The sequence below is a fragment of the Siphateles boraxobius genome, unplaced genomic scaffold, assembly GCF_051911475.1.
Source record: "Siphateles boraxobius isolate OS27281-9 unplaced genomic scaffold, OSU_SipBor_1 19, whole genome shotgun sequence".
In the NCBI taxonomy this organism is placed as follows: domain Eukaryota; kingdom Metazoa; phylum Chordata; class Actinopteri; order Cypriniformes; family Leuciscidae; genus Siphateles; species Siphateles boraxobius.
In genome coordinates this window covers 24,382,490-24,395,562 of record NW_027508799.1, presented here as the reverse complement: position 1 = coordinate 24,395,562, position 13,073 = coordinate 24,382,490, and the positions used below count along the sequence as shown (strand labels likewise).

Genomic DNA, 13,073 nt, shown 5'->3' with positions numbered 1-13,073 from the left:
TCCATTTGAAGTCACCATAACAGTGATTAGTGTTTCCATTAGTTGGGCTAATAACTCTTATTATATCTATTGTCTTTTTAGGCTGCTATGACAGTGTGTTTTTTAAACACATTTGGAGCAGCAAAGAAAGCTAAAGTGAAATGAGATAAGCTGATGATGGTTGATTGTTTTATAATCATCATTAAACAGTTCACTGAGGTATTTTAATCTAACAACTATGTTTTTTTCACAACAAACCTTGTTACTGCAGCATGAGATCAAGCATTATTATAAAAATAAGTTTGAAAACTTTAACGAACATGAGCACAAAAAAGTAGGTTTATGATGACACACACAGACATCAACAATCATCGTATGAATCTCAACAATGGTGACAATCACAAATATTTAGATAACCAGATTAATTTAGAACATCAATGAAAAGCTACTAATTCACAACAAATACAACAGCAAAAAATAAAAGCAAATATTTAGAATCAAACAAAATTATAGGACAGTTCAGCTGCATAATTTATTCATGTTGTAATGCATGCTGGGAGTTTTGTACTATGGTGGTACCCAGCATGCATTGCAGCAAAGTACTTTTGATTGTCACCATTGTTGAGATTCATACGCTGATTGTTGATGTCTGTGTGTGTCATCATAAACAGACTTTGTTGTGCTCATGTTAGTTAAAGTCTTCTAACTTATTGTTATAATATTGCTTGATCTCATGCTGCAGTAACACAAGGTATGTGTTGTGAAAAAAACGTGACAATAATGGTTAGATTATAAAAACCTCAGCAAATCATTCTGTTTCATTATGATTATAAAACCATCAACAGGTAACCATCATCAGCTGATCTCATTTCACTTTAACTTTGCTGCTCCAAATGTGTTTAACAAACACACTGTCACAGCAGCCAGTAAAGACAATAGATATAATAAGAGTTAAGAGCCCAACTAATAGAAACATTAATCACTGTTATGGTAACTTTAAATGGAAAACATTGAGTTAAACCCCTGTTAATTCTCAATACAACTTTTGTAGACGTCTGACAGAAATAAAGTCAGTCCGGTTAGTAATACGTATTTGATAAAAAATAAGTTAATCGAGTCACCCGTTTATATTCTTTTGCATCTATTTGATACAAATGAGTTAGGTTAACTAATTTACATTCTGTTGAATGAATGTACTCAGTTTGAGTTGGGGCTACATATATTTATTGGATGGAAATCCTGCCCACAACTTAATTGAGTTCATCCAATGAAACTTTTTTGAGTGTATTGAGGGTCTCAGCTAGAGGCAAAGTTACCTGACTGACAGGGTCTCTGAGGATTTAAGTCAATCACAGATGCTACACAAAAAACGTGGCCAAGAAATTGAGATTCTCCATGTGGTGATGTCCATTCAGCCTGGGCCTCTCCTGAAAAAACCGCCTTCATTTAGTCAGTCCACCATTCAATAACTTCATAAATGTGTCTGGAGTCAAAAGTTAGGGACTTGTGTGTGCGCATGAGAGAGATAGAGAGAGAAAGAGTTCCAGTGAAGATGACATGTTTGTGTTTGCCATGTTTTTAGACCACCAGTGCGCACAGAGAATGTTCATCTGGCATGGAGAGGAGTTCTCATGGCTGGCAACTTTATAAATGTGTGTGTGTGTGTGTGTGTGTGTGTGTGTGAAGCGGATTTTTGGCCTGAAAGTGAAGAGGCATTTTCACTGCTCTCCAGAACTACTGGAGCGACACTGCATAGTCTGACGGATAAATTTAAAATGGTGAGAATGAGGGTGGGGAAAGAGATATAAAAGAGAGAGAGGCTATGCTTTAGGATGGAAACGTGCTTTCGCTGTCAAATGCTCTCATTCTTTGCAGCGTCTAGCTCGCTCTCCCTTTTCTTCAAATTATTTGTATTAAAATACGCTTTTCATGAAAATATTCCTAATCTACAATTATGAATGCCATCAGTGCCTAGGGAACATATAATAGTTAAAAGGGTTAGTTCACCCAAAAATAACAATTCTGTCATCATTTACTCACCCTCATGTCGTTCCAAACCCGCAAGACTTTTGTTCATCCTCGAAACACAAATGAAGATATTTTAATGAAATCTGAGAGATTTCTGTCCCTCCATTGACAGTCCACACAACTACCATTTCGACACTTAAAAAAAGTTAATAAAGAGAAGGTAAAACGTATCTATTTAAACGGAGCGGTTTAGCCCAAATTTTCCATAGAGACACAATCTCTTTATATGATGAACAAATTTAATTTAGGCTTTTATTCACAATCATTAATCAACTAACACATCAGTTGTGGCAAACGGAAGCTCAAGCTCACCAATGAGGTTCATTCTCGTGTGTTACGCAGCAGGTTTGAGCTCCAATGAGGTTTATTCTCACAAGTACAAGTACAGTTGGGCATCTGTTTATGTTCGCTACTCAAAGAAACATATAGAAACATTCACTGATCAAAGAAACGCTGATCCGAGTTCACATTTGAACTAATGCAGACAATTTAACTTAAGAGTAACTTTGAAGACTAAAAACTTCTACTTCTAAATAAAAACAAGCATTTAAAAATGTGTAAAACATTTAAAAGAATGTAAAAAACTGCACTTACATGGCACAATAACTGAAAAATAGAGAAACACGGTGTAATGGCTGGAGGCTGATCTGCTATTCTGATTATTTGTAATGCAATTTAACTAAAGCATAAAACAATGCATTAAAAACGTTTTAAAATGCTGTATTTATGACACAGGAACTGAAAAGTAGCAAGATGATGTAACTGCCAAAGACTGATCTGATGCATGTGTTAGAAAACAGAAAAATAGAAAGTCATGATTGAAAAATTAAACCTCAAATTTGAATTCAAAATGGACTGCATTTGTAGGATTATTTGTGATTCATTTGGTTAATCGGTGCATCATGTAATTTATTTGATTCATGCGTTTTATCATGCCCTCCTACTTAGAAAATAATAGGACGCAGTCAGAAGTGGTATATGGTTTGATTTGTTTATTCTTTTTAAAGCAGATCAGGGACTCAACCTGACCCTCGTGTGAACGACAAGACAAAAAAATCGATATTGAACATCACACGCAAAAACACAATGAACAGCTGGAAGATGTGACTAATGCAATGGGGAGTGTGATGGAGGATTGTGGTGGATTAGAAGGGTGGATCACAGGTATGGCGGCTGGATAAATAAACGATAAGTGGCCAGACGGACCAAACCTAGAACCAACTCTGATTTCAGAGTTCTTTGATTTTGTTGCGGTTGGTTCTAGACTGGCCTAGCGAGGGCAATATTTGGTGTCTAGTTCGGTTGTTTTCAATGAATGCTTTCCTTTTTGAACCAAAAACATGTGTTTGGTTCAGGTGCTCAGAACGTTTGAGTTCCACCTATGATCGCCGCTGCTTACTGATTCTGTCCCTTTCAGAATGTGATTTCTCCTTACTGGATTAAAGAGAAATAACAGGAAGGTGGTAGGAAGGTAAAAGTGATGGGGGAAAGGAACAGGAAAAAAGGAAGGTTTAAGGGTGTCTATCTATCTCTCAATTCACTGCAGATTCTGGTTCAGTTCTGCTCAGGTGTGTCTCCGGGTGGTGTCTTTCCTTGGCAACAGTCGATAAACGATGGGATCACAGATACAAACAGGTCTTCCTCTCTTCCTGCACGGAGACTTAACCCCCAGTCCTCAACTTGTCCTAGACAAAGATAAAAAGACAGAATTCTTGTTAGGAAAAAAGCGAGAGATGCAGTGTCCCGTTTCCACAGCATCTGCATGCAAATACACAAAGAGAAAAAGAGAGTTCGAGGAGAAAAAGGGAGTGAATGTGAGTGCATGTGTGCATATTCTTGAGAGATGAACCACGAGGCAAGCCATGGTGGAAGCAAAAAGCCCCAACACAACCAAACGTAAACATGCGGCTCTTTCAATACACATCTCTCACGGGCTACTGCACTCGATAACAGGAAATAAGAATCCCTCGAGTGAGAGAGGGAGAGAGTATGGAGAAAAAAAAGGAGAGGTGAGGGAGATAGATGGGCGTTATGACTATTTAAAAAAAAAGAAGGAAGAAGCAATGGTGGAGAGGTTTAGAGAGAAAACAAAACAGATTCGTCCTCATTTGAACTTCAATTAATATGAACATTAATTGCAATTGCAACCCATTTTATGTAATCATTAACTGACATATATTCGCGTGAAACGGAAGCATTATAAAGCATCATCATAAAAGTACTGAAGTACATAACATACTATAAAAAGTCCATATGACTATATGCCAAGTCTTCTGAAGTCATATGATCAATTTTGTTTTATTGAAGATTTTGCATTGACAATCTCTTAAATCTTATTCATGTTTACAATTTGCACATATAAAATTTGTCATGTCAAGAAGTGTCATAGCAGGTTTGGTGTCATTGACACCAATAGTTATTGGGCCCTATCTTGCACCCAGGGCATTTGACTTTGTACACCGATGCATGTCATATCATTCCTATTTTGCACCCGACGCACAGCGGACTTTTCCCTCCACAGACGCACGTCGGTAAATTAGGGAATGGACTTGCGCTCCCTTTCAGTGTAAAGAGGCGGATTGTTCCGGCGCAAACGTTCCCTGGTGCTATTTTGCAGTTGCAGAAAACAATTCAGCCAAAGACCAGGAAAAACATAGTCTAAAGTCAGTGGCGCGTTATTCAGATGCTATTTTAGAGCCGCATGCTTGGCCATAATGTAGCGTGTGCACAACGCGCATACACTTTGCTTCTCTCATTTACAGCAGTTCCTATTTTTGCAAACCATACATAATTACAAGGAAAAACATTACCACACGAGGGAAATCATTGTGGTGTCCATGAAGATGTGAAAAAATAGGCATAAATCTAGCTTACACATTTACCCAAATTATTATACGCCCGTTTATCTGAAGCTAATTTGGGTGGGTTTCTCTCATCCCCATATAATGTCACTTCTCTGTCTTTTACGGCCCTGAAGAGAACGTTGGTCTCCTCGGCTGTGAACCGCTCCAGGTGTGCACCTAGCAAATCCGCCATGGAACAAGCGCGCTGTGAGATGACGCTCTGATTGGTTTATTTCACGTTACGCCCAAACCACACCTATGGGTAATGTAGCTACTTCAGACCAAACCATTTTAGATTTGCATCAGGCGCAGAGAATCGCCCACAAAGTTACTTGCATTTTGCGTTTGATACTTGCATATCAGATCATTAAAATAGGGGCCATTGTAATAGACTGTAAAGCACCAAATTTGATATGCACATATATAAATCAGTGTTATTAACTAAAACTAAAGCTATTAAAAAAAACGCAATTGATATTAAGATAAAAATTTTATAAAATATTAAAATTACATGAAATCTAAAATCATCTAAAAACAAGTAAAATTAACAAAACGAAAACTGAAATAAAAATTAAACTAAATAGAATTATTAAAGTAAAATAGCTAATAATAGAAATGACAAAAGCACAATACAAAACTACTACCACTTAAACTAAAATAAGAATGAAAAATGAACATATAAAAATATACGCTAATTAAAAATATTACTCAATAGTACATAAATAATAAAAACACTGATTGAAATTGCTCAATATGGTAATTTTATTAAGCTTTTTGTCATTTCTTGTAGTGTGACAGCCCTTGGTCACCATTCACTTTTATTATAATGAAAAAGACTTCTGATCGACGAAATAAAACCATATGGCTTGCAACAATATGACGGTGAATAAATCCCTTTAAGGCACCTCAATGTATCTCTCAGGCACTCACTGCTTGTGTGAGCGCAGTATCATAATGCTAAAATATGCGGAAAGTTCTTGAGTTGAGGAAAAACACTCAAACAGGTGGTGGCATTAGTCCCAAACCTCTGAGGGGAAACAAAAGTTTAAGCCAGTGAAAAATACGTCTTGGCACAAACAGATGCTGCAGTCACAAACTCTTTCGTACTTTTTCTGAAAGAATGGACGACAGTTGAGAGAAGAGAGAGAGAGAGAGAGGGGGGGGGAGGGTGAGGAGTGTTTGACCACGCGTTAAGAATAAGAAAGAGCGAATGAGAGATCGCTGGTGATAAAGTAGTATTCATGGTGCTTAGAGAGGAAGAGGGCGTGTGCTTTATCTCTGGACTCAGGGCACTATCGGCTCGGGGTTGTACCGCAGTCACTGCTTTACAAAGTGATAGAAGGAGAAGAAGGTCACAGCCAAAATATTATCAGTCCAGGAAAGATAAACCATGGAGTAATTACGTTCACAAAGCCACAGCCATGACCGATCGCTGTCGTTACCCCTCTGCTAGTCGGGCTGTATCAGGGGAATTCATTCCTCTTTAGCTGTGGTGACCACTGATTATAGAGCCACTCTATCTAGACGCTTTCAATAAGAGTTATTTATACAAATATACAGTGCTTATCATGTCCATGCTCTCTGAAAACGACAAGGATAAGATCCTGAGGGACTTCCAGATCCAGACAGACAAGCAAGGACTGGCCAACAAATCAGACTTTGTGATCTACAACAAAAGCCAGGGATTCAAGGAGAACACAATACATGACATTCAAAGACGTTCTGCAGGTGAAAGGGTGTCTAATCAAACTCTACAGTATTTTGGTCCAAGTTCAATTGTTCATTGGTAAAAAATTTAGTTGAATTAAACCGATGCCAGCATGGAAAGAGTGCCTGACGTGCCCACATCCTCAAGGATCATGAACAAAACTATGCAAGGTAAAATATTACAGATAAATACATTAAATATGGCTTCAACTTGCATATTGTTCAGCCTATGCAGCTAATGATGATACAGTATTACTTCATTTCAATGTGCTATTTTTATGTACTTTACTAAGATAAACCTGGTGTAACATTTGTGATAAACACATTGGTATTTAGGTCACTATACTTGACATCCAATTTAAAATACAGGTCTAAAAACCAGCTGAAAACTACTGTCCTGGTTTTCAAGAAAACAGACATGATACAGCACTGTTTCCTGCACTGCTGAATCTACAGCACATGGATAGAAATGATATTTGATCAGAGTTATGAGTTTGCAGTATGCATTGAATGTAAAGATAAAAGACTGGATACCGATATAAAGCCATTGCAAACAAAACAGCAAACAAAAAGTCTTTGGAATATGAGTGTTGTGCGAAGAACAGACACAAATTCAGTAATTTTTTTCAATTAAAATCTCTTAAATCACATTGATACTTTGCTTATACACAGTACAAATATGGTTTGTCAAAAGAGATTTCACTGCAGGTCTGGTATAACACAAAACAAAATTCCAAATTCACAAACTTTGCATGGCTGCACAGGAATAGGACTCCATCTCTCTTTCTCACACATACACAGAGCACGTAAGCTGTTTAGCTATTTTGTTATCTGGCTGTTATTTTTTGGTGTTCCTGCAGTGAATAATAAAATGCATATTACACAGGTAAGCTCTGTTCCTCACAGCAGAGTCAATAAAATCATAAAATACCTCATACCCATATTCAATTTCCCAGACATCAATACTGGGCACACGAACATGCATGTACGCAAAAACACAAAAACATTAGAGATGCTAAAGAAGTTACAGGTAAATTCGGCGCATACACAACTATGAATAAAACATCTCTTTATTTACATGATGTATTACTTAAGTGCTGCAGAATTCACAGTGCTGCATTAAACTAATACCCAAGAGGGCAACACTCTTTTGCTCTCGCTACCCAAAAACTGTGCCGTTGTAAAAATCTAATGGAGAGACCCATCTGAATATAAATTGTGTTTGCATGGAATTGCTGGAGTGTGCGGAGGAGATTTTCAGAGAGGGTCGGTCCAATTCTGCCCATTGCCATCCTTACATTGCAGAATCGGGACTGGGGATGTTGCGGCGGTGGGGCATTGTGGGACGGTGCTATTTAAATGACTTGTCCCCGTTCCCACTTATTTCATTTAACACACACTTAGGCACACACCAAGAACAGCAGCTGTCAGCTGGTATTATGGAAATGATTCTTTCGTCTGAGCCTACAATTTAGAGTGAACTTAGTGGCGCCTGTAGCCAAGCAGAAAGTGAAGAGAACGCTAGGCAGAAGTTTTGATTTGCAAATGGAGGTGTGGGTCAGGCAGAGAGTGTGTTATTACAGAGCTTGGAGAGGATGGCAAGGCTGTTTCACTGGATCTTAATGCTGGAGGCTAAAGAGCAGCTGTAGATGCTAATTCCTACGCTGGGGTTGCTGGGAAGTGGTAGAATGCACAAAACAGAAGACACACACACACTAGAATGCATCTCAATTCACACTACTAGCACTACGGGCAAATGTGGCAAAAGTTTGACTGATTCTTCTACAAACTATTACATTTATATTAAAACATTAACATTTTACATCTCATGTGCCCTGGAATAAAGATCTCAAACTGTACACGTATTTACCATATAAATAAAAAATATATGAAAATATATTTATATGAAAAATAAAAACAGTTGTATGTGTATATATATATATATATATATATCTTTATGTTAGATAAAAACAAACTTTTATGCAATTAATCGCGATTAATCAATTTGACAGTTAAAAATTGTAAAATTCTGTGAAATGTAACATTTCAACAGTTCTTAACTTGGGTTAAAACAAAATCAGCAAAAATAAAAGTGAATAAACATCATGTTAAGGAGTTTTTGGATCTGATTCAACTAAACTAAGATTATTCAGTGGTGAAAATGTCAGGCATACACAAACACACACTCAGATATTCACCTGTTTAGCATGGTTGACGCACTGTAGGTATTGAGAGGCGATGTTGGAGCACAGCAGAGTTTTTCCAGCATTATCTCTGTAGCACTTCAGAATCTGCCCCTGAAGGTCAGTGCACACTGGACTAATTTCATATCGCCTGTGAGAGCCAGAGAGAACCAAAAGGTAAAAGGAGAAAGAGAGAGAGAGAGACCGTAAGAGGACAGACAAATTTAGCAAATGAATGTGGTCATTCATCATAGTTACATTTTCCATTTTTAATAAACTGATCCTGTAGCAGTGACAAAGAGCATATAAATGATGTTCTTGCTGTGTTTTCACAAGTAAACATCAGATCAATCACTAGTCAATAGCACAATTGATTTGTGCAGAATTAGTTTGCAGTATAATTGCATGTTGAATCACAGTGCAGGAGGTCTAACAATGTACTTCTTCAAGACATACATCAGCTGTAGAGGCCGTAGACATCCTGAACCACACACATTTAACCTAAATGAACACACTATACTATGAGTTTATATTTATAAACCCACACCTAAACATTTGGCATTTTTAAATTAAAGAAAAAAACTAAAATATTCCTACTTTATTAATCATTTTTGACTTTTGACGACCTTCCTAACTGTCAGATTTAGATGACTTCTGGTGACAGTTTTACCTCTTGAGCATAGCTAAGTAAAGCCACACAAACACCCACCCGTCCAGACAATAGAAAGCAGTATTATTCAGTGCAGCTTATGTCTCTGATGTGTAGATTCTCCGGTGGCGGGATGGTCCCTCACTGACACACACACCTGCATCTAAACCCCTCCAGCTGTCCCATGTGTCTGAGCCCAACAGTCTGCACTGATATAGACATTTTGGCAAACAAATGATATGGACATTTTGGCAATTAAATGATTTATTGTCTGATATTAGAATGCAATATTAAACTACATTTTAAGAAAATTAAACTAAACACCATGCAACAGATATTTATTTTACTGAGGAATCTTTTTTCATATTTCTCGTCTACACACACATACATACATAATATATATATATATATATATATATATATATATATATATATATCTTGTTTGTCATGTTTTTGTATCTTCCACAAACATGACTAGTAAGATTAAACAAATTGGATTCCAACAAAGTCATTATATGCTAATGTTATAAATTTATAATATTCATATAAATAAATCAACCATAAATCTTGTAAGAAACCTTCAGTCTTTTCTATTTCCTTTTCTCTCAATGATAGAGATTTCCACATTTTTATGTAGGAACAATATGTCTATGCAACTGCAATTATATTTTGGCAGAAACTACCATGGGTGATATTTAGAAAGCAACCTGTGCACTCAACTCAAGAGCGCTTTTTCAAAATGTATTTGCAAAACACCCCAGAATATCCAAAGTTTGACCCAGACAGCATTGAGTTTCATGCTGGATTTTACAAAACGTTGCAGATTGCTATCAACAACTTGTCTATTACTCAAGGTCACAAAAAAAAGACCAAATATCGCTCTTTGGAGAAAATACAGAAGATAGAGCAGGTCACACTGGGCATATTGATGAAGACCACCCGATTCCCATGAAAACTGAGGCCCAACGTGTCCAAAAATAAAACATCACCTCTGTCCCCGGAGGATTAGAACACACACACAAAACTCTTGACAGGGGTGACCTTTGGGTAAGCAAAAGGCAAAGCAAGGATTGGGCGGGAGGGAGATGTTATCTTGCTCTATTCAAGGAGACGCTCTTTTTAGATCAGAGCGGTTTAATCCGCGCCGTCATTCATATTAACTGCTCTGAAAGGGAGATGAATGAAGGAGTGAATGAACGCCTGCTGTCAGTCACCACCCCAACTCTTTGGGTCTCGGAAGGACTGGGGATGCACCCGTTCGCTTTTTCTCTATCTCTCTGTCCTTTCCTCAATCCGTCCACTCAAATACACACAGCTGCTGTCTATCAAACATCATCCCCCTTCTAGAAAAAAATTACAACAACAAAAAAGGCGAAAACATACTTCTATGTGCTAATGGTACTTTACTGGTGATGGAAAAGTATATAATTTTAAGTATGAATTAAAACTGTATGGTAGTACTGGGACATACCACTACCATGTTATATAAAAAAAGAAGAAAAAAAAAAACTATGTATGATAGTCTCCTTTGGTTCATTTATACTTGAGGAAGTCCAAAGAGTCACAAACACCTTCTTATAGTTTAAGGGTTGTGAACAATATTAGCCTAAAAAGCATGATACTGAACTTGATATTTTATGTATCACACTTCGCATGTAAACATAAGAGACAGCTAAAAACCTTCAAATTGAATTTATATTTATGAATTATATAATTATAAATTAAATATAAGCATACACTACCATTTAAAAGTTTGGGGTCAGTGGGATTAAAAAAAAAACATTTAGCAAATGTGACAGTAAAGATTTGATCATGTTATCAAAAAATGATAAAAAAAAGTTGTTCTTTTGACATTTCTATTCATCAAATCATACATTCATACAATATCATAGTTTCCACAAATTTTTTTAGGCAGCACAACTGTTTTCAACATTGATAATAATAAGAAATATTTAAGGACCAAACCAGCATATTATGATTTCTGAAGACTTTACTGTTCAGAAACATTAATTACTGTTTTGTACTGTATTTATCATCAAATAAATAATACCTTGGTGAGCATAAGATACTTTTTTCAAACACAATAAGAAAATCATTCTGCCCCCAAACTTGAACAATAAAAAAAACATGTATACTACAGATAAAGCACATCAACATTGGCATACTACTTTCAACATATTATGATTAGGGACACAGTAGGCATGTTTCCATCCACACCTTTTTATCCGAATTAAGTGATATCGAATGAAAAATGCCTTATGGAAACAGTAAAATACGATGAATATCGATGAATATCGACTCAAATGAAATACGTTCGGTCTCATCGGATTTTATCTTGATACGGCAAATGCGATAAAAGCTGATGGAAACGTTATTTGCCGAATAAATAATGAATTGCGATTAAGTTTTAGGCCCTTTTATGGTTGCAACACGCCACAAAACATAGAAGAAGACGAGTTCATTTCCGGCCAGTATTCCCGCTCTGTTTGCGCACACATGGCGGATGTCAACAAAGACAGATGTAAGTGGACAAAGCAAAAAAATGCTTCAACCAAAGGGTTTCCGTGAAGTGTCTCTGAACCACGATCTCCCAGAACTGATGGAGCGCTGTCGTTCCCACACCACAGGCTGCCTCCGTTGTCGTCGGGCATTTACGTGCATCTGCATCATCATAGCAATGTGTTTATAGAGTCGTTGTTTTCTTATGTTAGGTTTGCTTGTTATTACGTGGCTTGGTTGAATTCTAATGTAGAATGCGGTGTGTTATTTCTTGTTAACAGACTGCGGAGCTGCTAAGTATAACACACCGTTGCCATGGACGCAGTTCAGAGACGGAACAGACTATTTTCTTTAGCAGAAGCACTACTCGTTTTAAATCAATAAACTCCTTTTTAAGTTAATATTTTGTGTCAAATTATTGATTTATTTGGTAGGTAGCCATGTAATAAGCAGGATAATGTATAACGAGGCGGTTGTTAGCGAATACAAACCCTTCAGGCTAACAACCGCCTGCCATATACATTTTCCCTTACATATGACGCTATCAGCTGGCACATAAGCACTATTAGGCTCCGTTTTGTCTAGCAAAACTTTGTTCGCAAAAGTTTGATTGAATGTTGTTCGATTCAGTGCGAAAATGAATGGAAACATCTTAAAATGTCTCAAATCAATTCGATATACCAATTTGATCGCAAAACAGCATGTGACGTCATTACGTACAGGTTTTTATTCGCTTTAAAGCCGTTGGATGGAAACACACTTTCACCAGCTTTATTCGCATGAGTTTTTTTTTTTACCGAACTTCAGATAATTCGGTTGACAAGAGGATGGAAACATGGCTATACTCTTAATCATAATAAATATTATGTTATATAGAACGGATAGTATGCAAATTGGTTTTGGAGGGAAAAAAACAGGGGAAAAAAGCTTTGTTGTTCAAACACGTCATCTGAGGTTTAAACCAAATGCCAATGGCATTATGGGGAGAATATCCACACATCAATACCTTCACCATCTCTCTTTCTAGCTCCCATTCTCTCCCTCACAACCCACAGATCGGGCGTCAAAAAGCAGGACAGCTCTATGAGATCATAGGCGTGTATATATTTATTTATGTCCGCGTGTAAATCCCTCCATCCAGCTGAAATGGTTTTTGGAAGAAAAGAAGTAGATGTGGGTCATAAA

At 37.1% G+C, this 13,073-nt stretch overlaps 1 protein-coding gene across 4 annotated transcripts in view; it reads right to left on the bottom strand.

The window, feature by feature from the left end:
- Positions 1–2,984: 2,984 nt before the first annotated feature.
- The window catches only part of chchd3a (coiled-coil-helix-coiled-coil-helix domain containing 3a), a 67,848-nt gene continuing 57,759 nt past the window's right edge, over positions 2,985–13,073 (bottom strand). For all 4 annotated transcript variants that reach the window (XM_077234454.1, XM_077234455.1, XM_077234452.1 and 1 more), the window contains 2 exons: positions 8,756–8,891; positions 2,985–3,692 (listed from right to left, as the gene is read on the bottom strand). In XM_077234454.1, coding sequence (XP_077090569.1) covers positions 3,669–3,692; positions 8,756–8,891 — 160 coding nt within the window. In that variant the 3' untranslated portion in view covers positions 2,985–3,668. The remainder of the gene's footprint in view (positions 3,693–8,755; positions 8,892–13,073) is intronic.